At 45.1% G+C, this 24,655-nt stretch overlaps 1 protein-coding gene across 1 annotated transcript in view; it reads left to right on the forward strand.

Annotated features, from left to right (window-relative positions):
* The window catches only part of SERINC5 (serine incorporator 5), a 78,429-nt gene that overhangs the window by 37,830 nt on the left and 15,944 nt on the right, over positions 1-24,655 (forward strand). Inside the window, exons 3-6 of the mRNA XM_034773412.1 lie at positions 17,456-17,634; positions 17,963-18,045; positions 21,250-21,343; positions 22,946-23,157. Of these exons, the coding sequence (XP_034629303.1) occupies positions 17,456-17,634; positions 17,963-18,045; positions 21,250-21,343; positions 22,946-23,157 (568 nt within the window). The remainder of the gene's footprint in view (positions 1-17,455; positions 17,635-17,962; positions 18,046-21,249; positions 21,344-22,945; positions 23,158-24,655) is intronic.

Genomic DNA, 24,655 nt, shown 5'->3' on the forward strand with positions numbered 1-24,655 from the left:
TTTCTCCCCCCCCCCCCAAAAACCCCCCCCCCCCCCGTTTTTTGAGTGCCCCCTCCAGAACCTCCCTGCTCCTTCTCCTGCCCCCTGGCCCCCTTACCCTGCTGCTCAGAACAGGGTGTTGGGCTCTGTGCGAGCCGGACACGTGGCTGCGCTCCCCAGCACAACAAAACCGGTCCCTGGCCCTGCACAGTGCTGCCGGACCGGGCTGCAGGGGAGAGCTGCCCTTGTATCAGCACAAAGTGCTCTCGCTCCCGTTTTGCTACGCTGCATGGCAGAAACTGCTCCCAGTTGCAAAAGGGGAGGGCTGCACTTTGTGTGATACACTTGCTCAGAATGCAGGGCGGAGCTCCTCTACAGCTGCTCCGGAGTCCAGCCCGGGACTTTCCTGCAGCCCTCCCAGCCGCTCGCTCTGCTCTGCCGGGGGAGGGGGGAAATCCCGGACATTTTTAGTGCTTTACAAATTCCCCCGGACACTATTTTTAGCACAAAAAGGAGGACATGTCCGGGTAAATCTGGACGAATGGTAACCCTAAAAGTCAGCTAACACTTGGTGGACATTCTCTTCTCAAGGGTGGGAGGAGTCTCACCATGATTTCCTCACTCTGGTCTTCACACACATGTTTTGCCCTTTGCTATTTGTCAGATTGAGAAAATGAATATTGTAAGAGGAAACAGAACAGATTCCAGTTTTTGAGGAGACGCTCTCTCTATTCCCTTAAACGTTCCTATTATGAGCCTCTTGCGGGTACTGTTTAAAGTTGTATCTAAGTGCGGTAGTGGGTTTAGCAGCAGAGAAAATTTAAAAAGGGAAGAATAATCCTTGAAGTTTTAGGGCTTGTTTACACTGGCAAGTTTCTGTGCAGTAAAGCAGCTTTTTGTGCTCAAACTGCAGACGTATACATACTGCCAAACCACTTTGTGCACAAACTCCTCAGTTGCGCCAAAAAAAAAAAAAAAAACCTCGACAAGAGTCGTAATGCTATTTGCACAGAGGCTCCAGTGCTCTTTTGCCAGTAGAGACGCTTGATTTTGCTTTCTGCACTGTAATTGGCCTCTGAAGGTGTTCCATACTGCCTCAAATGACCACTCTGCTCATTATTTTGGACTCTGCTGTCCTGGAGACATGCGCCCCTCTCCTTTCAAAACACCATTTCTGACAGCTCTTGTTTGTTGTGCTGATCTGCTCCTGGACAAGCAAACCATTAATGTGGAATGCTGGTGCTATTGAACATAGAGGCATGTGTGTGGGAGCAGGGCTGGCTCCAGGGTTTTTGCCGCCCCAAGCAGCAAAAAGGGGGGAAAAACGCCGTGATCATGATCTGCTCTACTGCTGCTGCTTCAGTCTTTGGCGGCAATTCAGCGGCAGGTCCTTCCCTCCAAGAGGGAGAGGGGGACCCGACGCCGAAGAGCCGGACATGCCGCCCCTCTCCATTGGCCGCCTCAAGCACCTGCTTGCCAGGCTGGTGCCTGGAGCCGGCCCTGTGGGGGGGGGGGGGGGGGGGCTGTGCACAGAGCGCCGCCCCCCCCCACCCCCAATCACTTCAGTTGAAAAGCAGCTGGCAATGTGGTAGGATGTCCATGGAACAATGGGATTGGGAAACATGCAACATGTGATGCTGTGCCTGCCCCATGAGGCATTGCAAACCCTTCCGAAGCACCCTGCGGCCAGTTGCACAGTGGGATAGCTACCACAAGCTGCAACAAGCTTCTGTCATAGCCCTGGTCAAGCTTCCCTGCTGGACACTTTGCAGGCTGCTTTTTGGGCCTATATGCTGGGCCTGTGTGCTTTTAAGCTTCCTGGGTCAGAGCAGAGCCCTAGCACTGCCTCTGACTTTGTATTTCTGGGCACACTCTTGAGGTGCAGCTCTTCCGTCTAGTACCCCTTTGAGAGACTGTCAGATCTCCGCTATCTGCCTGGGCACTGTAACTAGGTGTAACAAGTGCTGGTTCCCTTTTCCAGAGCTACAGCCTTGTGGATACTCTGGTTTACAGTTTACTACTTCAGGGACACGTGATAGCTGAGGCACATAAACTTGGCAAAAGTTCTTGTGGCGGTATGGTTTGGTCACTCAAGGGTAGTTGTGTGTAAGGTAGTTGTGCCCACCCTTGGTCACGTGACATGGCCTTTTAAGATTTTTGGGAGGTTTCAATGTAGACAAAGGCAGATAAAGGAAGCGGTCACCAGGAATAATCTGCATTTGGAGAAAACCTCTCCTTCCAATCCTCTAAAGACTTGCAATCTTGTAGCGAGGTTGGGGCAAGATTCCCCCTCTCCTATCCAACCAGAACCAGCTCTTGGAAAGAGGGCTGTCCATATACTGCCTCTTCACTCAGAACAGAGCCAGATACCAGCAGTTGGAAGGTTGCTGCCAGCTGAGCTCTTCCAGTCCAGGGAAAAAAGAGGGAGTAAGGTGAAAAGGCGCCAGCTGCAGGCGAGCCTGTTTGAAACCCCAGTTGTAACAAGCAGAGTTACCAACAAGAGTTGCTGTGGACCTCCTGTGCCAAGGAGAGAGAAGCTGGATAGGATATTTTCCCTTCCTCCTTGTCCAGGCCCAAGAAGGGCTGGGAAGTCCCCTGAGCCTAAAGGGCAGGATTTGATTGAAAGTTTGCAGGGTCTGCAAAATACAGTTCAAAATTTAAACCACACAGGACAAATTCATGGCCCTTGATTGTCCTGATAACAGGCAAGACTTCTTTTTTAAATGTGGTCTTCTAAAGTTCCCATTAACCAAGGTTGCCAGGCTTGTCTGAATTTTACCCCACTCAAATACAGGAGAAGAGAGTGTGTTCAGTCTTTGGTGTCTTATCCTTTTGAACATTCAGACTAGACCGGACGCTGTCCTCTTATCCAAGTGGGGCTGGTAAATCCTGAGCCATGTTTCAAGTTTGAGCCATCAAAAGAAGTTACAAAAACAGCAAAAAGAGCCACATGGCAATATAACAAAGCACATATTTAAGTTTAGTTTTTCATTTCATTATGAAAAGAAATGTGGAATCTAAACTTAATTATTTTGAAATCAACAAACCATTGATAAAGTAATTAAATTGAATCCTTTATTTAAAATATTTTAAATATTTGGTTATTTTATTTTCCATTTATTTTGGAATCTGATTATTTTAGTTTTCTGTATATGTAATATGACTAATTATAGTAAGTGTTTTTCAAATGAATGATCACTATAACAAGGTGATATGCAAAATAAACATATTGTTGCCCCCTTGCAGAGAAATTTGCTAAAGCTAGGAGAATCTGTTTTCTCCAACACGTTATCCCAAGGAGTTCCAGTTTGAATGGGTTGGGAGATACCTGAATCAGCTCTGACAGCACAAGGTGAAATCCACATACGCTGAGACCTGGTGTAAAATGTATGTCAACATAGCTATGTCACTCAGGAGTGTGAAATATCCACACCCTGAGTGATGTAGCTATGTTGACCTAAGCCCAAATGTAGATACAGCTAGGTCTTAGGACAGACAAATCTGTCAACTTAGCTAATGTTACTGAAGGAAGTGGTGTTCCTACAGTGACAAAACCTTTCTGTCGCTGTGGGTTGTGTCTATGCTAGTGGGTTGTGCTGGCTTAGCTACACCACTGTAGCTTTGCTGCTATAGTTCCTGTAGCATAGACATGGCCGGTGGCATTCAGTGATGCAGCAAGTTCATAAAATCAACCAGAATTCGTAAGTTGTACATAGATTCCTCAAATTGCCATAGCTCCTGACAGCACAACATATTAATGCATGAGAGCTAAACTTTGTTTGTTACAGAACAAAAATCTGATTCTGCTACTTAAATAGGGAGTGGATTGAATTTTCAATAATTTAGTAACATAGGACTGGAACCTAATTACTTTCTTCAGGGAATAAGCATCAAGCCTGCCTCTCTGTGAGTAAGGTGGCCTTAGAAGTTCAGAAGGGGTCTTCAGCCAGTGTTGCATTGGCTGTTTCACTGCACTCTTTTCCCAAAGAGAGTGTGCCATGGAACACATGGTTAAAGCTGCTTCCCAGTTTAATCAGCTATTTAAAATACTAGATTGATTCTGTTCTGCTTGCCTGTAGTCTGTATGGCTGACTAATACAGGCATATTGTTCCTCCTTGGCCTCTGGCTTTTTTAAGACACTTTAGTATGCCAGAGTTTATTTGTGGGACGCTTGAATGGAGTGAAGTTAAATATAATCCAAGAAATTGAAATTTTTGAAGACAATTTACATGTTTATGCCAAAAATTCATTAAATCCATTTCTTTCATTAGTATGGCTTTAATACAATTTGTGTTTCCAACAAAACAAGTATTCTAATCAAAACAGTAAACTGTTTCAGGGTCTCTAAGCAGCCCTCAACAATATGATTTTCAGTAATGCCAATTTCTCTGCCTGTTTTGCCTTGAAGCCTCAGAAGTAGGAAGAAATGGCACAAAGAGTTGTTAGTGTGAAGTGGAAAGATAACTGCTCTTTAAATTAAGAGTATTTGATGGCTTTGAATGAAAAATGAAGTGTCTGAAACTAGACTTTCTTTATCTGATCACTAATTTAGTAATCACGTTCTGGGATGTTAATTCAGCCCAGCCTCAGCAGGGTATACCTTCAAATTCTCTATCCAGATTGGGGAAACTGAGACATTAATTATGGGCTGATATTTAGAGGTGGTTTCAATGGGATTTCTGAGTGCTCAGCAACCTTGGAAGCCAGGCCATAAGCAAACTATAATTCTCCAATATTTGTATAGGCTGACCATCTGTTAAAAATAGAGAGTCTTTGCTCATGAATTTTAAAACCTAGTCCAGTATTTTATTGGTCTGTATATCTTTGTGCCTGCTCTATCAATTTAGAGATCAAATACTCCTGTTAATATAGTGAACATCCCCTTTCATGTGGAGCGAATATTACCCTTTCTAACTCACCTTTGAAATTTTACTGATTTGATGATGCCATTTGAATGTTGTGCCAACCTAGCTTCTACATTTGCTGTAAATTTGCCAAGTCTGAAGCGGTTCTATATCATCTGCCTTAGCAGCTTATCTGTTAACTCAATGATATCTAAGACGCTTATCTTGGGAGGGGACAGCTACAAGTGAGAGTGCAAACTTACATTTGAGAAACTAAATTATCTGATGTTTTCGGGAAAAATGTTCAAATATAGTTTTAAAACTTTCATTTTAATAAGAATGTTTGTCTACCCCATGCACGCTGGGGAACTCTCACTACTTTGCATTCTGTCTAGGGAAACAAATCTCAGCATTGCCTATTTTATTAGCGTTTGTATCGCAGTAGCATGTATAGACACCAATCGGGGCTCCATTGTTCTGGGCACTGTACAAGCTCGCAGTAAAAACCATAGTGGCAGTAAAAGCGATCTCAGTTCATCACTTGTCTAGCTGGTAGTGTTCTGTGGGCATCGTGTCTGAGAAGTCTTAAGGACTTGAAGACATAGGCAACAAATTATATGGGCCTGTGGTGCCCATGCTCCACCAATATTCAGGAACGTGGGTCCGGCTCTACCAATGTTTGGGCTTATATTTTCAGAGCCGTCCTGCCCATAGGATAGACCAGGGCAACTGCCCCGGGCCCCATGCTTTGGGGGGCCCCCTGTGTTTCAGGGGGATGTGGGGTCCAGGGTGGCCTGGGAGGTTAGCGAGGGGGGCCTGGCACTGGCAGCAGCGAGTGACCCATCCCCAGCCTGCCCTGCTCCGCCACGCCCCTGCCCCACTCCACCCCTTCCCCCAAGACCCCACCCCACCTGGCAATAGGGTGAGGGCTAAGTGCCTCCCCCGTAGACCTGCCTGCTGCTGCTTGTCTACTCCTGCCAGAAATCTCCCTCAACACCTTTCAGTCAGTTTCCGCTACTTCCAAGTACTACATTAAGAGTTATTCCTCTCTGAAATAATGAGTTACAAAGTGTTCCACACTCATCCAGATGAGAATGGCTTTCATAGAGTATAAAGCCAGAAGTGACAACTGTGATCATGTAGTCCGATCTCCTGTCTAACACAGGCCATAGACTCTTCCCTGAATAATTCTGTTTGGATGTTTTTCTAGAAGACATTCCTTAGTTCAGTCTTGATTTTAAAAATCTCCAATGTTAGCAAATTCCCCATAATCCTTACGAAGTTGTTCCAGTGGCTAATTAACCTCACTGTTAAAAATTTGCCCCTTAATTACAATCTGAATTTGTGTAACTTCATCTTCCTACCATTGCATCTTCTTGTTATTCCTTTGTTTGCTAGATTGAAAAGCTCTCTATTTCAAATTTAGGTACTTATGGAGTGATCATGTCATCCTTTAACCTTCTCTTCATTAAGCTAAATAGGTTGAGCTCCTTGAGTCTATCACTATAAGGCTTATTTTCCAGTTCTTTGATTATTCTCATGGCTTTTCTTTGAACATCCTTCTTGAGTTGTAGACACTAGAACGGGACATAGTACACCTCTACCCCAATATAACGCAACCCAATATAACACGAATTCAGATATAACGCGGTAAAGCAGCGCTCCAGGGGGGCGGGGCTGCACACTCCGGTGGATCAAAGCAAGTTCAATATAATGCGGTTTCACCTATAACACGGTAAGAGATTTTTTTTGGCTCCCGAGGACAGTGTTATATCGGGGTAGAGGTGTATTCTGCTAGCGGTCACACCAGCGCAAATACAGCGGTAAAATAATCTCTTTACTCCTACTCATGATTCCCCTGTTTATATATCCAAAGATGCCATTAGTCCTTTTGGCTATAGTATCACACAGGAGTACATGATGATTGATGTCCACCATGACTCCTGTGACGTTGCACTCTATATGATTTTATGAAAGTATGCTGATGAGTGTGAATATAATGTAACTAAAATATGCTTCATGCAAAAGTTCTCTTGTAAGGTATCATTACAAAGTTTATAATCTACTGAATGTAGATTATAGTTCATCCTGTTTGTATGAATATATCATTCTTGTATCTGAAACTAGAAATATGAAATAACTCTGAGGGCCTATTGTAATTATGCAAAGTGTGGGCCATTTAGTGGTGGCTTGGAATCTTGATGGCTCCCATTAACCAGGGCAATTGACTGTAGATGGCTGTGTTTTACTTGTCAGCACACACACATACAGGAAGACTTACAAGTGGGTAATGAAATCTTACAGTGACATGTGATCATGTCACCTGAACTGGAATCCATCTTTAACCTGGTGCTTTTCCATTTAGAAGGAGGAGTGGGAACACAGAGTGGGACAAAGGATTCCCGCCTTATGCAAAAGATATATAAGTGGGTGGAACAGAACGAAAGGGGAGCCATCATGAGAAATCCCCTAGCTACCACCTGAGCTGGAACAAGGGTTGTACCAGGGGAAAGGATTGTGCCCAGACTAGGAAGGCATCCAGTCTGTGAAAGAAACTTGTTAAAATCTCACCCTCAGAGATGTTTCATCTGTATTCAGTTTTATTACTGTATTAGGCTTAGATTTGCGTGTTTTTATTTTATTGGTAATTCACTTTCTGTTTGCTGTTACTTGGATCCACTTAAATCCTACTTTCTGTATTTAATAATCACTTTTCACTTATTAATTAACCCAGAGTATGGATTATACCGGGGGGAGGCAAACAGCTGTGCATACCTCTCTATCAATGTTGTAGAGGGCGAACAATTTGAGTTTACCCTGTATAAGCGTTATATGGGGTAAAACAGATTTATTTGGGGTTTGGACCCCCACTGGGAGTTGGGCATCTGAGTGTTAAAGACAGGAACACTTCTGTAAGCTGCTTTCAGTTTAAGCCTACAGCTGTTAGGGGATGTGGTTCAGACCCTAGGTCTGTGTTGGAGCAGACTGACATGTCTGGTTCAACAAGACAGAGTGCTAGAGTCCTGAGCTGGCAGGGAAAGCAGGGGCAGAAGTAATCTTAGCACATCAGTTGGCAGTTCCCAAGGGGGCTTCTGTCATCATGACTCCCAAGTCCTTTGCAGAATTACTACTTCTCGGGATAGTCCTCCATCCTGTAAGAGGAGCCTACTTTCTTGGTTCTTGAGTGTATGACTTTTAGGGTTACCATATTTTGTGCCTCCAAATGGAGGACACTCCCAGGGGCCCCGCCCCGCCCACGCCTCCACCCCCTCCCAAAGTCTCCGCCCCCTCCCCTGCTTCCCGCGAACATTTGAGTCGCGGGAAGCCTGAAGCAGGTAAGGGGCGGTGTGGGGGGAGGAGGCGCGGCCCAGCGGACCCCCCCCGGCTCGCGGCCCTGCGGACCTCCCGGCCCAGCGGACCCCGCGGACCCCCCCGGCTCGCGGCCCAGCGGACTCCACGGACCTCCCGGCCCCGCGGACCCCCCGGGCTTTTGGGGATTTCCCCCCGGACGGGGATTTGAGCCCCCAAAAGCCGGACATGTCCGGGAAAAGCCGGACATATGGTAACCCTAATGACTTTACATTTGGCCATATTAAAGAGCACATTGTTTGCTTGTGCCCAGCATACCAAGCAATCCAGATCAGCTCTGTTTCAGTGGCCTGTCCTCTTCGTTATTTATTGCTCCCCCAATTTTTGTGTAATTGCAGACTGTCAGTGATGGTTTTATGTTTTCTTCCAGGACATTGATAAAAACGTTAAATAGCGTAGGGCCAAGAACTGATACCTGTGGGACCCCGCTAGAAACACAGCTGCTCAGTAATGATTCCCCATTTACAATTGCATTTTGAGACTTTTCAGTTAGCCAGTTTTTAATCCATTTAATGTGTGCTATGTTGATGGTTTTGGTATCATTCTGTTTTTTTAATCAAAATGTTCTACGGTACCAAGTCAAATGCCCCAGAGAAGTCTATTACATCAACAATACTACCTTTATTGACCAAACCTTATAATCTAATTTTAAACAAAAAGTTAGTTTGACAAGATCTACTTTTTATAAACTCTCGTTAAGTATTAATTACAGTAACTCCTCACTTAGTCATCCCGGTTAATATTGTTTTGTTACGTTGCTGATCAATTAGGGAATGTGCTCGTTTAAAGTTGTGTAATGCTCCCTTCTAATGTCATTTGGTAGACGCCTGCTTTGTCTACTGCTTGCAGGAAGAGCAGCCCATTGCAGCTAGCTGGTGGGGGCTTGGAACCAGGGTGGACCGGCAGCCCTCCCCCCCACCCCCATCAGCTCCCCACTCCCCTAAGTTCCCTGTGCAGCAGCTGCCCAGCAGGCTAGCAATTGCAGCTGTCCCTTCTCCCCCTCCCCGCCCCCCCCCCCCACTGCCATCTGCTGCTCCTGTCCTCTGCCTTGGAGCTGCTCCCCGAGACTCCTGCTTGCTGTGGGGGGGATGGGGAGGGAAGGAAGAGGGGAGCTAATGTCAGGGTGTCCCCCTCCCCCTGCTCCTGCACCCCGCTTACCGCATTTTCCATGGAGCAAGGGGGCACACCAGGGCTCAGGACGGAGGGAGCTTGCAGCAGCTGTGGCCTCAGCAAGCTGATCTAATTAACAAGGCAGTGTACTTAAAGGGGAAATGTACATATCTCTCTCCATTCCTGCTGCCTTGCAGAGTGAGAGAGTTAACCCTTGAGGGCTGAGCCAATTGCTAGTTCATCATTTAGCAGTAAGGGAAATATCCCACCCTCTGACTCCTCCACCTCAACCAAGCTTCACAATCATCACTGTGTACCAGTATTAAATTGTTTGTTTAAAACTTATAGTGTGTGTCTATATATAAAAATAGTCTTTTGTCTGGCGAAAAATATTTCCCTGGAACCTAACCCCCTCATTTACATTAATTCTTATGGGGAAATTGGTTTCGCTTAACATCGTTTCGCTTAGAGTCATATTTTTCGGGAACATAACTACAACGTTAACTGAGGTGTTACTGCATATTGCTCTCCTTTAATTCTTTGAGTCTGTATCAGCTTTTGCATCATTATGCCTGAAATTGATGTCCAGCTGATTGGCCTGTAGTTACCCAGGTCATCGCATTTACCCTTTTGAGATACTCTCACAAATTTAGCTTTCTTCCAGTCCTCTGTAACTTCCCCAATGTTCCAAGACTTATTGAAAAGTAACATTAATTTTCAATGGAGCTCCTTGGCCAGCTCTTTAAAAACTCTCAGATGAAAATTATCTGGACTTGCTGATTTTTAAAATGTCTGATTTTAGTAGCTGCTCTTTAACATCCTCTTGCGTTGGAATGGAATGTATTTCATCATATGATATGATTATATTATTCTGCTTTTTCCCAAATACAGAACAGAAATATTTATTGAACACTTTTGCCTTTTCTGCATTACTGTTGATGATTCTACCATATCTGTCTAGTAATGGACCATAAGAACGGCCATACTGGGTCAGAACGAAGGTCTATCAAGCCCAGTATCCTATCCTCTGACAGTGGCCAATGGCAGGTGCCCCAAAGGGAATGAACAGACAGGGTTATCATCAAGTGATCCATGCCCTGTCCCCCAATCCCAGCTTCTGGCAAACAGAGGCTAGGGACCCCATTCCTGCCACCCTGACTAATACATCCATCAATGGATATCTTCCATGAATCTTATCTAGCTCCCTTTTGAACCCTGTTTATAGTATTGGCCTTTACAACACCCTCTGGCAAGGAGTTCTAGAGGTTGACAGTGTGTTGCGTGAAAAAATACTTTGTTTTAAACCTGCTACCTATTAATTTAATTTGGTGGCCCCTTGTTCTTGTATTATGAGAAGGAGTAAATAACGCTTCCTTATTTACTTTCTCTATACCACTCATGATTTTATAGACCTCTGTCATATCCCCTCTTAGGCCTTGTCTACACTACGAGAGTAGTTCGATTTTACTTAAATCGAATATTTGGAATCGATATTGCAAAGTCGAACGTGTGTGTCCACACTAAGGACAGTAATTCGACTTTGTGAGTCCACACTAACGGGGAAAGCGTCGACATTGGAAGCGGTGCACTGAGGGCAGCTATCCCACAGTTCCCGGAGTCCCCGCCGCCCATTGGAATTCTGGGTGGAGCCGCAAATGCCTTCTGGGTAAAAAAAAAAAAGGGGCCAGGGTGCTTTTGGGTAACTGTCGTCATCCGTCCATCACTCCCGCCCTCCCTCCCTCCCTGAAAGCGCCGGCGGGAAATCATTTCGCGCACTTTTCCAGTCATTGACAGCGCGGACGCCACAGCACTGTGAGCATGGAGCCCGCTGCAACCATCGCTGCAGTTGTGGCCGCTCTCAACGCCTCGCAGCTTATCATACAGGTTGCCCTGAGGCAGATGCAGAAAAGTCAGGCGAGGAGGCTACGTCAACGCGGTGATGGCCTGAAGTCTGAGAGTAGCACAGACCTCTCAGAAAGCAGGGGACCCAGCGCCGAGGACATCACGGTGGCAATGGGTCATGTTGATGCTGTGAAACGGCGATTCTGGGCACGGGAAACAAGCACTGAGTGGTGGGACCGCATAGTGCTGCAGGTCTGGGATGAATCACAGTGGCTGCGAAACTTCCGCATGCAGAAGGGAACTTTCCTTGAACTTTGTGAGTTGCTGTCCCCTGCCCTGAAGCGCAATGACACCCGGATGCGAGCAGCCCTGACTGTCCAGAAGCGAGTGGCCATAGCCCTCTGGAAGCTTGCAACGCCTGACAGCTACCGGTCAGTCGCGAGCCAGTTTGGGGTGGGCAAATCTACCGTGGGGGTTGTTGTGATGCAAGTAGCCAAGGCAATCGTTGATGTACTGCTGCCAAAGGTAGTGACCCTGGGAAACTTGGAGGCGATCATAGATGGCTTCGCAGCGATGGGATTCCCAAACTGCGGTGGGGCCATAGATGGAACTCACATCCCTATCCTGGCACCGGACCACCAGGCCAGCCAGTACATTAACAGAAAGGGCTACTTTTCCATGGTGCTGCAAGCACTGGTGGACCACAGGGGACGTTTTACCAACATCCATGTCGGATGGCCGGGCAAGGTTCATGACGCTCGTGTTTTCAGGAACTCTGGTCTGTTTAGACGGCTGCAGCAAGGTATTTACTTCCCGGACCACAAAATAACTGTTGGGGATGTGGAGATGCCTATAGTGATCCTCGGGGACCCAGCCTACCCGCTAATGCCCTGGCTCATGAAGCCCTATACAGGTGCCCTGGACACTGAAAAAGAACTCTTCAACTACCGGCTGAGCAAGTGCAGAATGGTGGTGGAGTGTGCTTTTGGACGTCTCAAGGGGAGATGGAGAAGCTTGCTGACTCGCTGTGATCTCAGCGAAACCAATATCCCCATTGTTATAGCAGCTTGCTGTGTGCTCCACAATCTCTGTGAGAGCAAGGGGGAGACCTTTATGGCGGGGTGGGAGGTTGAGGAAATTAGCCTGGCTGCTGATTACTCACAGCCAGACAGCCGGGCGATTAGAAGAGACCAGCGGGAAGCGCTGTGCATCCGGGAGGCTTTGAAAGCAAAGTTCCTGAGTGAGCAGGGTAACCTGTGACTTTCTAATTTTGTGTACAGAGAAGCCTTCACCCCACTTCCAACACACGTTTCAAAATAAAAATAGTTCTACTTTGTTAAAGCACACCGTTTTCTTTAATACTGTTTTCGCGGGAATTTTTTAAAACTGGGACGCAGACTGTGGTGCGGAGCGGGTGTAGTGTAGTCGCGCGAATGCAGCTTCTAAACTCAAGGACTGACAGGCTCCGCTGCGGTGGGATGGTTCTTTCAACGGAGCCTGTCACCCCTCCTGATACGGACTGTGTGTATGGGGGGTCTATGTGAGTTTGTGGCAGGGGGGGGACGGTTACAGATCCCCTGCTGTGTGGCTCTGTGATCCTGCCTAAGGACCGCCGCTTAAGATCTCTAACTGCCCTCCCCTGACACAAAGTCACAGAGCAACCCACCCCCCACCACATAACATGAAAAGAACCTCCCAGACTAACCAGGGTAAGTAGTCACTGCATCACTGCACTATGTATGTGCCCTGCTGCTGTGCCTGCCCCCGACTATGTACCCTGCCAAAGGTGACTGTCCTGTCCAATTACCAACCCCCTTTCCCCCCCCCTCCAAAAGAACATGATGGAAACAGTAGTTAACAGAAACATATTTTTTATTATCAACTACACATGGGACTGGGAAGTGAAACTTGGACGGGGGCTTGTGTCAGGCGGGAAGGAAAGAACTTGTCAAACTTTGGGGAATGAGAGCCTTCTCCTGCTCGAACTCTCTGCAGGGGTGGAGTGAGAGTTAGCAGGGACTCTGCCGCCTCTCCTTCTGTGCACTTTGGGTGAAGGGAGTATGGGACTTGGTGGCGGGGGAGGGCGGTTAGAGATGGACTGCAGCGGGGCTCTGTCCTCCTGCCTCCGTTCCTGCAGAACATCCACAAGGCGCCGGAGCGTGTCCGTTTGCTCCCTCAGTAGTCCAAGCAGGGTTTGAGTCGCCTGCTGGTCTTCCTGACGCCACCTCTCCTCCCGATCCATGTTGGCTTGGTGCATTTGGGACAAGTTCTCCCGCCACTGGGTCTGCTGTGCTGCCTGGGCTCGGGAGCAGGCTATAAGCTCTGAGAACATGTCCTCCCGTGTCCTCTTCTTCTTATGCCTAATCCTCCCTAGCCTCTGGGAGTGTGATGACAGGCTAGGTTGTGAGACAGTCGCAGATGGGGCTGTGGGAATGGGAAAAAGGGAGTGAATTCCTCAGAAAGATAAATGTAGTTGTGAACAAAGAACATAGTCTTTCTCTGTGAACAGGACCATGCACAGCACCTATCACATGCGCACTCAGCACAAGGTCGAATTCTCGGCCTTCGCATTCAGTGTCTGGGGTTTTGCAGAGCACTTTTGAGAACCCTGTCAGGACAACGGAATTGCTCTTGCACGCAGACATGGTAAGCCGTAGATTCGTGGCAGCTTAAAACTTTAATATTAGCAATGGCCTCATTTCACATTGAAATCAATGTCGGTCCCTGCTGCCAGCAATCCGGCAAGCAGGAAGTCTGCTCCTGTCCCACACCCTCGCGGCTGTCCCCGGGAACGATCCCTTTCGGCTGACCCTCTCCCGCCTCCACCGCGTGGCTGCAAACCAGCGGTTACAGTTCTGTAAAGGAACGGTAAAGCAGTCCCAACACTAACATTCCCCTACCTCATTCAAAGCAGGTCATCATGAGCGACATCACCCTCATGAGGATCTCTGAGAGCGACAGACAGAGAATGCTCCGGGAAAGCCTTCAAAGACCAGGGCCGTATGCCGCCATGCTGTGCCAAGCAATGATTCCGGAGTACTTGCTAGTCTCGTGGCGCGGCAACGTGTCCTACTACGGAGGACCCAATAAGGCCGCTCTCCCCAAGAACCTAATGCAGCGGATTTCAAATTACCTGCAGGAGAGCTTCCTTGAGATGTCCCAGGAGGATTTCTGCTCCATCCCCGGACATATAGACCGCATCTTACTGTAGCTGCAGTAGCAGGGACTAAACAGTAGAGCGGCTTGGGCAGGACAATCATGCAAAACCGGACATTGCTAGATTTTTTTCAAATAGTTGCACTGCCCATGACTGAACCGTTAAGTTAATCAAACTAATCATGAGAAACCCATTTTTTACATTGTTAATAATCATGTTCTGTTACAAATAAATGTTTAGATGTTTACAACACTTACTGGATGATCCTTCACCAGATTCTGTGTCCGGGGTAACGGCTGGGGAGGGTTGGTAGGGGATCTCTGTAAGGGTGATGAAGAGATCCTGGCTGTCGGGGAAATCAGCGTTGTGAGCGCTGTCGACTGCCTCGTCCTCCTCATCTCCTTCCTCATCTTCCCCGTCCGGTAACATGTGCGAGGATCCGGCCGTGGACACTATCCCATCCTCAGAGTCCACAGTCAGTGGTGGGGTAGTGGTGGCGGCCGCACCGAGGATGGAATGCAGTGCCTCGTAGAAACGGGATGTCTGGGGATGGGATCCGGAGCGTCCGTTTGCCTCTTTGGTCTTCTGGTATCCTTGCCTCAGCTCCTTGATTTTCACGCGGCACTGCGTTACATCCCGGCTGTATCCTCTCTCTGCCATGTCTTTAGAGATCTTCTCATAGATCTTTGCATTCCGTCTTTTGGATCGCAGCTCGGAAAGCACGGACTCATCGCCCCACACAGCGATGAGATCCAAGACTTCCCGATCAGTCCATGCTGGGGCCCTCTTTCTGTTCTGAGATTGCACTGCCATCAGTGCTGGAGAGCTCTGCATCGTTGCCAGTGCTGCTGAGCTCGCCACGATGTCCAGACAGGAAATGAGATTCAAACTGGCCAGACAGGAAAAGGAATTCAAATTCAAATTTTCCCGGGGCTTTTCCTGTGTGGCAGTTCAGAACATCCGAGCTCTTACTGCTGTCCAGAGCGTCAACAGAGTGGTGCACTGTGGGATAGCTCCTGGAGCTATTAGCGTCGATTTCCATCCACACCTAGCCTAATTCGACATGGCCATGTCGAATTTAGCGCTACTCCCCTCGTCGGGGAGGAGTACAGAAGTCGAATTAAAGAGACCTCTATGTCGAACTAAATACCTTTGCGGTGTGGACGGGTGCAGGGTTAATTCGATGTAACGGCGCTAACTTCGACATAAACGCCTAGTGTAGACCAGGCCTTAGTTGCCTCTTTTCTAAGCTGAAAAGTCCCAGTCTTATTAATCTCTCCTCATACAGAAGCCGTTCTATACCCCTAATCATTTTTGTTGCCCTTTTCTGAACCTTTCCAATTCCACCAGATCTTTTTTGCGATGGGGCGACCACATCTACACGCAGTATTCAAGGCGTGGGCGTACCATGGATTTATATAGAGGCAATATGATGTTTTCTGTCGTCTTATCTATCCCTTTCTTGATGATTCCCAACATTTCTGTTTGGTTTTTTGACTGCCGCTGCACATTGGGTGTATGATTTCAGAGAACTATCCACAATGACTCCAAGATCTTTCTTGAGTGGTGACAGCTAATTTAGACCCCATCATTGTATATGGCAAACATAATCCTAACTATACAATGTGCATTACTCTGCATTTATCAACAGTAAATTTCATCTGCCATTTTGTTGCCCAGTCACCCAGTTTTGTGAGATCCTTTTGTAGCTTTTCCCAGTCTGCCTGGGTCTTTACTGTCTTGAGTAGTTTTGTATCATCTGCAAAGTTTACTATTAAGATTATTTTTGTTTCTAATACACCTCAAAAACTCCTTGTCCTCAATTCTGCATTGCCATAGTCCTATGATACATTAACTTTCTGTTGCAGAACTAGTTAAAAAAAAAAAAAAAAAAAAAAAAAAAATCCAGGCTTTGGACATATTTAGTTGATTTGGCATGTGGCTTGACTGCTGTGACTCTCCAAAGAAAGCAAGTTCACCGACCCCTCACTTGTACGCTCCTGTCATTCATTTTTGTTTACTAAAGTTCTGCTTGCGCAAGTAATCATGTCTTGCATGGCATACTAGCCATGTTCTGAAAGTGTTTGGAGGTGAAAATCTTTCAAGACTTACAGTCTGGCTTGAATCTAATCATCCAGTCTTCTATCCATTTGCTCTCTCACCCTTTCAGTTTTGCTTTTCAAGTTGTCGTCTGGGACAAGCAGAGACCAGCATTCTTCCTTTCTTGGCGCTGCACAGTTTCTTTATGTAGGGTATTTGTCTACAACCTTGGTATGCTTCCCAGACTCATTTCTCTTTCTTGAGATCATCTGAGGCTGAGCAGCTGCTGAATTTATCTTTTCCATCTTGCTCCTCTAAATCTTTGAAGAGAACATTTGCCAGAGCAAAACACTGTGCGTCAGCCTCTGTTCATGTAAGAAAGGTGAATTAATGATCCCCATCTCATCTGATGGTGTATTGCTCTATAAGTCTCATTGGTTCAGGTTGGGGACTCTGAGGATAGAGAGAGACTTTAGTTTCCTTTAAATTAATGGTGTTTCGCCGATTATTAAATCCTTCTCTTTGGGGTCTGCTCTAGCTGTGGGGTGGGGGTGGGGTGAGGTCTAGTCTGCATACAGAGACACTGAACATAGATGGATAAGTCACAAAAACCTGTTTTTTCAGGAGACATTTTCAGAGTATTCCGTTCCACGTTAGCGTGGTGAGCCTCTGAGGCCAGAATGAGAGAGAGAAAACAACCAACCACACACAGTTAGGGCAAGGCCTCAAAGGCAAATATTTAACAAGTGGGGAAAGGGATGGAATTTTCCTACCTTTCTGCCAATTTATTTTTAAAGCAGAGTTATGGTGCCAATCTTCCTTTAAAAGTGATGGGGAGAAGGGGATTGTAGGCATTTGACAGGAGTTGTCAGTTGTGGCTCCAGACTTCCAATCCTTTATAATCTATGTATCACCTCACCTGTTGTATGTAGGTTACCCCTCAGTCCAGACTAATGTTTCAGTGACCCTGAACCTTAACTTGTAAGTGTGAAATACATCCAATTAGCTATTTTTAAGTCAGCTGTGTACATGTAAACTATATAAGTGCAATCTGCTTAATTATGGTAAATCTTGTGTTTTGTTTAATTGTTTCTCATTGTGTGTGTTTTTCAGATTCCTTTTTATGAGCACATCTGCAAAGGTATTAAAGCAGGTGAAACGTGTGAGAAGCTAGTGGGATACTCTGCGGTATATAGGGTCTCTTTTGGAATGGCATCTTTCTTCTTTATCTTCTTCTTACTTACTATCAAAATTAACAACAGCAAAAGCTGCCGAGCATACATTCACAATGGGTAAGTTTTAGTTTGTTCACTTACTTTCCCCTCTTCTAAAATCAAGCAATAAATCACATGCCCTGTGTAGTGCTAGATTTCCATACTGCATTTCTTTTTGATTATGTATAGTGTTATCAAAAGCATGGAGTTAATTTTGATAGTTTGTTTGACATAGGTATATAAGTGAATTCTAAGTTGTATTCAGACTGGTAGTAATTCCTTTGTACCAGAGAGCAGTAACCACTACTTAAGGCACAGCTATCCTATGAAACAGACAGCACTCGTGTTGAAGACTTTTTTAATTTCTTTTATAAATAAATGATTCCACTTGGGTTTTGTCTTCCAGGTTCTGGTTCATTAAGCTTCTAGTTTTGGCAGCCATGTGCTCAGGCGCTTTCTTCATTCCAGATCAAGACACCTTCCTTAATGGTACAATTTTATCTTTGTGTATACGCTTTCCATTCCACTTGTATGAGTGCCTATAATCTTAACAGTAGAGACAGATTGGTTATTTCTGTATTCCTTGTTACAGTAAGCAGTGATAGTGCTAGTAGCTGAGTGAATGAATGGGGTTGGCTTAGTTGTGTTACGACTACTTTCACTTCTTTCTTAGTTTTGGGGTGTGTGTGTGTGTGTGTGTGTGTGTGTGTATAGTTAAGAATATTTTTATGTTGTATACACATGTGCCGGGCAAGTGTGTGAACAGAAAAACTTGTGCTGCCTTGCAAGCTTTTGGATTTACAGATAGTCCTAATAAGTGCCAAAAAAATTAGACACTTAAGGGTAGGCAAAAATTGGGTTTTTTTTCTGGCTGACATAATTAGCTTTATGCTGTGGTGTTATAGCTGTGTTGGTCCCAGGATATTAGAGAGGCGAGGTGGGTGAGGTAATACTTATCTGTTAACAAAAGTTGGTCCAATAGAAGATATTACATCACCCGCCTTGTCTTTATAATTAGCTCTGTCATAGTCATTACTTGCAACAGAGAGAGCTTCGTAAGGTGGTACAGTAAGCCAAGTGTAACAAAACAAAGCACACTGGAATCCTCTCTCTAGAAAACTAGCAGTGACTGATTGTAATGAGAGACAGGATCTTTTAATTTGTTTAGTTTCCACCTTGTTTACATCTAGTAGTATAAAATTAGATTTCTTGCTGAGATGTTGTATTGCCAATTATTTATTGTGGATCCTGTTTTTATAGCAGTGTCTGAAGCCATTTTTGTTAATTGGGAATATAAATGGGTAGCAGTTATTGTTACTAACTCTGGGAGAGTGGTTTGAGAATATTTTCTCAATCCTATGTAAATGTCAGCTTTTGGGGGAGATTTAAAAAAAAACAAAACACCTAACTTTAGGGAGTTAGGAGCAAAAGGCCCACTGAAATTCAGTGGGATTTGTTCTCCGAAATAGGTGGGTGTTTGGAGAGGGGATTGAAGGAACTGCCAAACAGGAGGCATCTGCTTTTCACTCCACCTCTCAGAAGGTTACTGTAGCTCTCCCCTCTGTCTTTCTATTTAAATAAAATATATATGTATTACCACTGCTCCCTGCCCCATCAGTTTGGCTGGGGAGGCATGTGCAACTGCATGGTTTGCATGGCCCCATTACTAGCTCTGTGGTGCGCGCATATACTACCTGCAATTTAACCTTCTCTAATAGGTATGGTTCTTACTTGGAATTCTATGTACCTAGTCACTGAGTAGGGGTGAGGGGCTTACCTGTCTACTCCCCTCCCCCTCACATACACACAGCCCATTCCACATCTATAGTTTTGTCCTCCGCTTTGCTGACATTTTTACAAAAGAACGACATGCTCATTAAACTAATACAATAGCTTATCAAAACTGACAAACAAATATTACTTGAGTACTTTCAGTCTAACAAACAAACCATAATGCTACAGTAAAACAAATGTATATAACTCTGCCAAGAGTAATGTAAACTAACACCAATATTGTTTGGCTCTTATAAGTCAAGGTAAGTTTTCCTGGCAAAATACTACTTGGGTCACAGTTAAATTTTACTAGCACATTTCCCAGTTATAAATTGTTAATGCGGATATCTGTCTATAGTTATAGCCTAAGGGTCAAATTTTGATTTAGAAAAGACCCCTTCCCCTCTCTTACACACCTGTATTACTATATGCATTTCTGAGCTATAGGACATACAATGACTCCAAATGAGCCTTTAGATAGCTGCACACATTTCCTTTAGAGCAGTGGTTTTCAAACTTTTTTTTTTTTTTTCTGGTAACCCAGTTGAAGAAAATTGATGTCCACAATCCAACAGAGCTGGGGATGAGGGGTTTGGGGTGTGTGAGGGTACTTTGGGCGGGGGTGTGGGAGGGGGTCAGAGCTCCGAGCTGGGGGTCAGACTCTGGGGTGGGGCTGGGGATGAGGGGTTTTGGGTGCAGGAGGGGGCTCTGGGTTTGGGGGGGTTCAGGGCTGGGGGTTGGGGCATGGGCTTACCTCGGGCAGCTCCTGGTCAGTGGCATAGCAGGGGTGCAGAGGCAGGCTTCCTGCCTGTCCTGGCACTGCAGACCGCACTGTGTCCCAGAAGCAGCCAGCAGCAGATCCGTCTTCTAGGCGGAGGCACGCAAGTGACTCCGCAGCTCTCGCCCGCAGGCAGCCCCATGCCCCCACCCCCCTCAGATCCCATTGGCTGGTTCCACTGGCTTGGGGGGGGGAGGGCCTGGCGGCGGCGCGCACCCACGCACCCCGTCTAGGAGCCAGACCTGCTTCTGGGGCACAGCGCGGTGTCAAAACAGGTAGGAACTAGCCTGCCTTAGCTGGGCAGCACCACCGATGGGACTATTAACGGCCCGGTCGGCGGTGCTGACCAGATCTGCCGCGACCCAGTCCTTTCCATTCTGCAACCCAGTAGTGACCTGCAGTTTGAAAACGTGGCGTTAGAGCCTTTAGTTTGCACAAAAATCAGGTGTCTGGTCAGGATACAGATTGACCACTCTGGAACGGAAGTGACAAAGAATTACTCATGTGGCTTTTGTGGTGACCCAAAGGTTATTTTGTCGTGTGTGTTCACATCCAATCTTGATTTAAACCGTTCATAGGTGAATGCAGAGGATTGTCTCAGAACACTTTTTATTCCTACAAATATGAACGTTGTCCTCTTATTTTTTTACATGGTAAATCTGTGAAATTTTGAATCTAGTGATAGTCATTTTTCAGCCTCAGATTCCTCAACAATTTTAGGTTTTAGGATATGTGTAAACTGATGCCACCACTTTTTTGCACCATATACCAAGATTTCAGTAGCTTCTCTTCATATACAGTAACCTTCTCCACAAAAATTCTTCAGGTTAATGAACTTGTAGTGGATATTCTAGAAGGTGTGGAGTGCCATAAACTGAATCATATTTATCAGTCAGCTGGGATGGATGTAAAGTTGCACTGGTCTTTCAGATGACCTCTGCCATTTTCAGGAAGGTCTCTAGTTAAGGTTAATTGAGATGTCTTGATGAGCTGTATAATTGTTTCACTGCGTAGACTTTTGCCCTAATACCACAAAGCTCAGTTTTATCTAAGCTCTCAAGTTCAACATAATTGGAAATTGATCTTTTCCTCTCCTTCCCCCCCCCCCCCCCCCCCCAAAAAAAAAACCTCCCCCTTTGCAGCCTGGCGCTATGTAGGTGCAGCAGGAGGATTCCTTTTTATAGTCATTCAGCTTATCTTGCTTGTGGAGTTTGCGCACAAATGGAATAAAAACTGGTATGTCTGGCAAGCAGTCATTTGTATAATGTATTGTAGTGCAATCCTTCTTTAAATGTATGTTTTTATTAATAGAAAATTTAACCACAGTATTTAAAAATACCACAGACACTATTTTATGATGGCAGGCAACTATACTTAAGGAAGTATACTTCCTACTCTTTACTCGCTCTCCTTCCCCATTTTGGATGCCATTTCTCTCCCTCTTATGACCTCTCGTTGCTTTGTATTTGACTAAAATAGTTGTTTCCAATAAATAGTAATAGTGCTGCTGCAAGGACCCCGTCATTTTAACCCTCTTCACTTCTGTGTCGGTATAATCCACTTTTGATAAAATGGCGTGGATCCATACAGCATAGCCACAGCACTCGAGCGATGATGTAAACTGGTGGATTCTGTTTTGTTTTCATGCAAGTTTATAGACACACCTCAGCCCAGTTTTTAAATAAGAGCTGTGCTGCTTGTTTCCACCCAACTCTACAACTTTCCTTGATCAATCCCCTTGCCCAGCCTCTTCGTATAGGCTTGATTTCCCATTTGTGTAGCACCTTCCTTCCCTGCCCCATTAATATTTTAGAACTCTCTTAAATCGTACACACACACACACGCACAATCTCCTCCCTTTAGCTATTCCCTGCCCATCCATTCCTCTGTTCTTTTTGTTTTCAATTATCCCATTAGCTTGTAGGAAAGGTTTAAAACCCTCTGCTCTCTCCCTTTTCTCCCCGATAACTGTTTTTCCTCAGGCTAGGATAAATATGTTCTCTTGTCACAGCACAACCACTGCTGCCAATAATTAACTGTAGCAAAACCCCAGTGCTGTCAGTGTGACTGAGAGGAGACTTCCAGCAGTGGCATTTAACTCAAAGGCAGCATCTGCATTACAGATTTTGTAAACCATTTTGCAAATCATTTCTGCCCTGTTAGCACAGACAGTATCATCCAGTACAATCAGGTTATCTGATACATTGTTCCCCCAAGATCAGTGGGAATGGGGAATTCAGGACTTAGTAAAACTTGTAGGATACAGAGAGCCAAAAGAAGGGAGAATGGTTGAATGGACAAAACCGTTATAGTGGTAGGTAGATAAGAATAGCTGCAGTGTATTTAACAATGGTTTTCCAGGGCTTATGTAATGGAAGAACTTCACTAATGAGCTGGAACCTGGAAGGGTCTCGTCCTTGGCTCCAGCCAAGGAATTCCGTACATTAGCTAGGAACCACGATTACAACATTCTGTCAAAGATTTGCAGATGGAACAGCATAGACTGAGCCAAGTTTTCAGAATCTTGCAGGCGCTATTTATGGAAATAGCCAGGCATTAAAACGTCAGTGTAACGTCTTGATATATGATCAACACTAGCATTATGGAATGTTTTATAGATCCTAGTGATAGCAAATGAATCTAGCGAGGCAACTATATTTTTAAAATACTCAGGAGTCACGGCCTATACTGCTGAAACTATGTACAGTACTATAGAAAGCAACATGCTGACTTGTGCAGCTCTGATGGTCATATAAGCTACCTTGATAAGGAGTATATGTTAAGACTAGTGTTGAATATTTTTTCTATAGCTAAATATATTTTCTTTCTTACAAACAGGACGTCGGGCACAACACATAATAAACTGTGGTATGGCTTACTAGCTCTGGGCACTCTCATCTTGTACTCCGTTGCTGTGGGAGCCGTGATTTTGATGGCTGTCTTTTATACACGCTCTGAGGGCTGCACATACAACAAGATCCTGCTTGGTGTAAATGGTGGCCTGTGCATTCTTATTTCATTGGTAGCCATCTCACCCTGTGTCCAGAGTCGTAAGTGTGCTTATCACAGCTTTTGTCTATTTGTTTTGTTGGAGATGGGACACCTTGAGAGTTTTTTCTCTGGAGCTACTGCTGGTTATCAGACTTAGCAAGGCTGATGTCATCAGGGGTACTGACGCTCTGTGTGTATACCTTTCTTGCACACTCTCTCGCGCTCTCGCTCTGTTTTGAGTTAAATTTTGTCACTCTGTCTCCATAAAATCCATACCATACCCTCTCTTCTCCGTGTCACTAAGCATAACATCACGTGTAGACTGCATAAGGGTAAGGATAAAAGGGTAAAAAACAAGGGTGATGTCATGGTAAGGGTCTATTACAGATCACCACCTAACCAGGAAGAGTAAGTGGACTAGGCTTTTTTTTAAACAACTAACAAAAACACTCAAAACACAAAACTTGTTGGTGATGGATTTCAACTACCCTGGCATCTGTTGGGAAGATATTACTACAGGGCACAGATTATCCAACAAATTATTGAAATACATTGAAGACCACTTTTCCTTAGAGAAGGTGGAGAAAGTGATATGGGGAGAAGGCTATTCTAGATTTGATTCTGACAAACAGGGAGGAAGTAGTTGAAAACTTGAAGGTGGAAGGCAGCTTGGGTAAAAATGATCATGAAATGATAGAATTCATGATTGAAAGGAATGGTAGGAATGAAAACAGCAGAATAAAGACAATGGATTTCAAGAAGGCAAACTGTAGCAAACTCAGAGAATTGGTAGGTAAGATCCCATGGGAAACTAGTCCAAGGGGGAAAAAGGTTCAGGAGAGGTGACGGTTTTCTAAAGAGCCATTAAGGGCACAAGAGCAACGCATAAGAAAGATAGGAAGGATGTAAGAGACCACCCTGGCTTAACCAGGAGATCTTCAATGTCCTGAAAATCAAAGAGTCATACAAAAAGTAGGTCAAATTACAAAGGACAAATATAAAAAACAACACCACAAGCTTATAAAAGCCAAGGCCAAAAAAAAGATTAAACTAGCTTGGGACATAAATGGTAACAAGAAAATGTTTTACAAATACATGAGAAGCAAGAGGAAGACCAAAGACAGGATAGGCCCATTATTCAATGAGACGGGAAAGACCATAACAGAAAACACATCAGTGGCAATGCCCTTTTTTGTTTCAGTTTTCACCAAAATGGTTATCAGTGATCAAATGACTAACATATACGTTCGACAACATAGTGAACATCAGTGTAAATGGGGTAGGATCTGGGGCTAAAATAGGAAAAGAACAAGTTAAGAATTACTTAGACAAGTTAAATATCTTCAAGTCAGCAGGGCCTGATAGAATACGTCCTTGAATACTTAAGGAACTGGCTGAAGAGATCTCTGAGCCATTAGCGATTTTGTGTTTGAGAACTCATGAAGGAAGTCAGAGACCCCAGAGGACAGGAAAAGGGCAAATATAATACCTATCTATAAAAAGGGGAATAAAGACAACCCTCTGTATTATAGACCAGTCAGAAAAATAATGGAACAA

Source organism: Trachemys scripta, chromosome 6 (assembly GCF_013100865.1).
Source record: "Trachemys scripta elegans isolate TJP31775 chromosome 6, CAS_Tse_1.0, whole genome shotgun sequence".
NCBI lineage: Eukaryota > Metazoa > Chordata > Testudines > Emydidae > Trachemys > Trachemys scripta.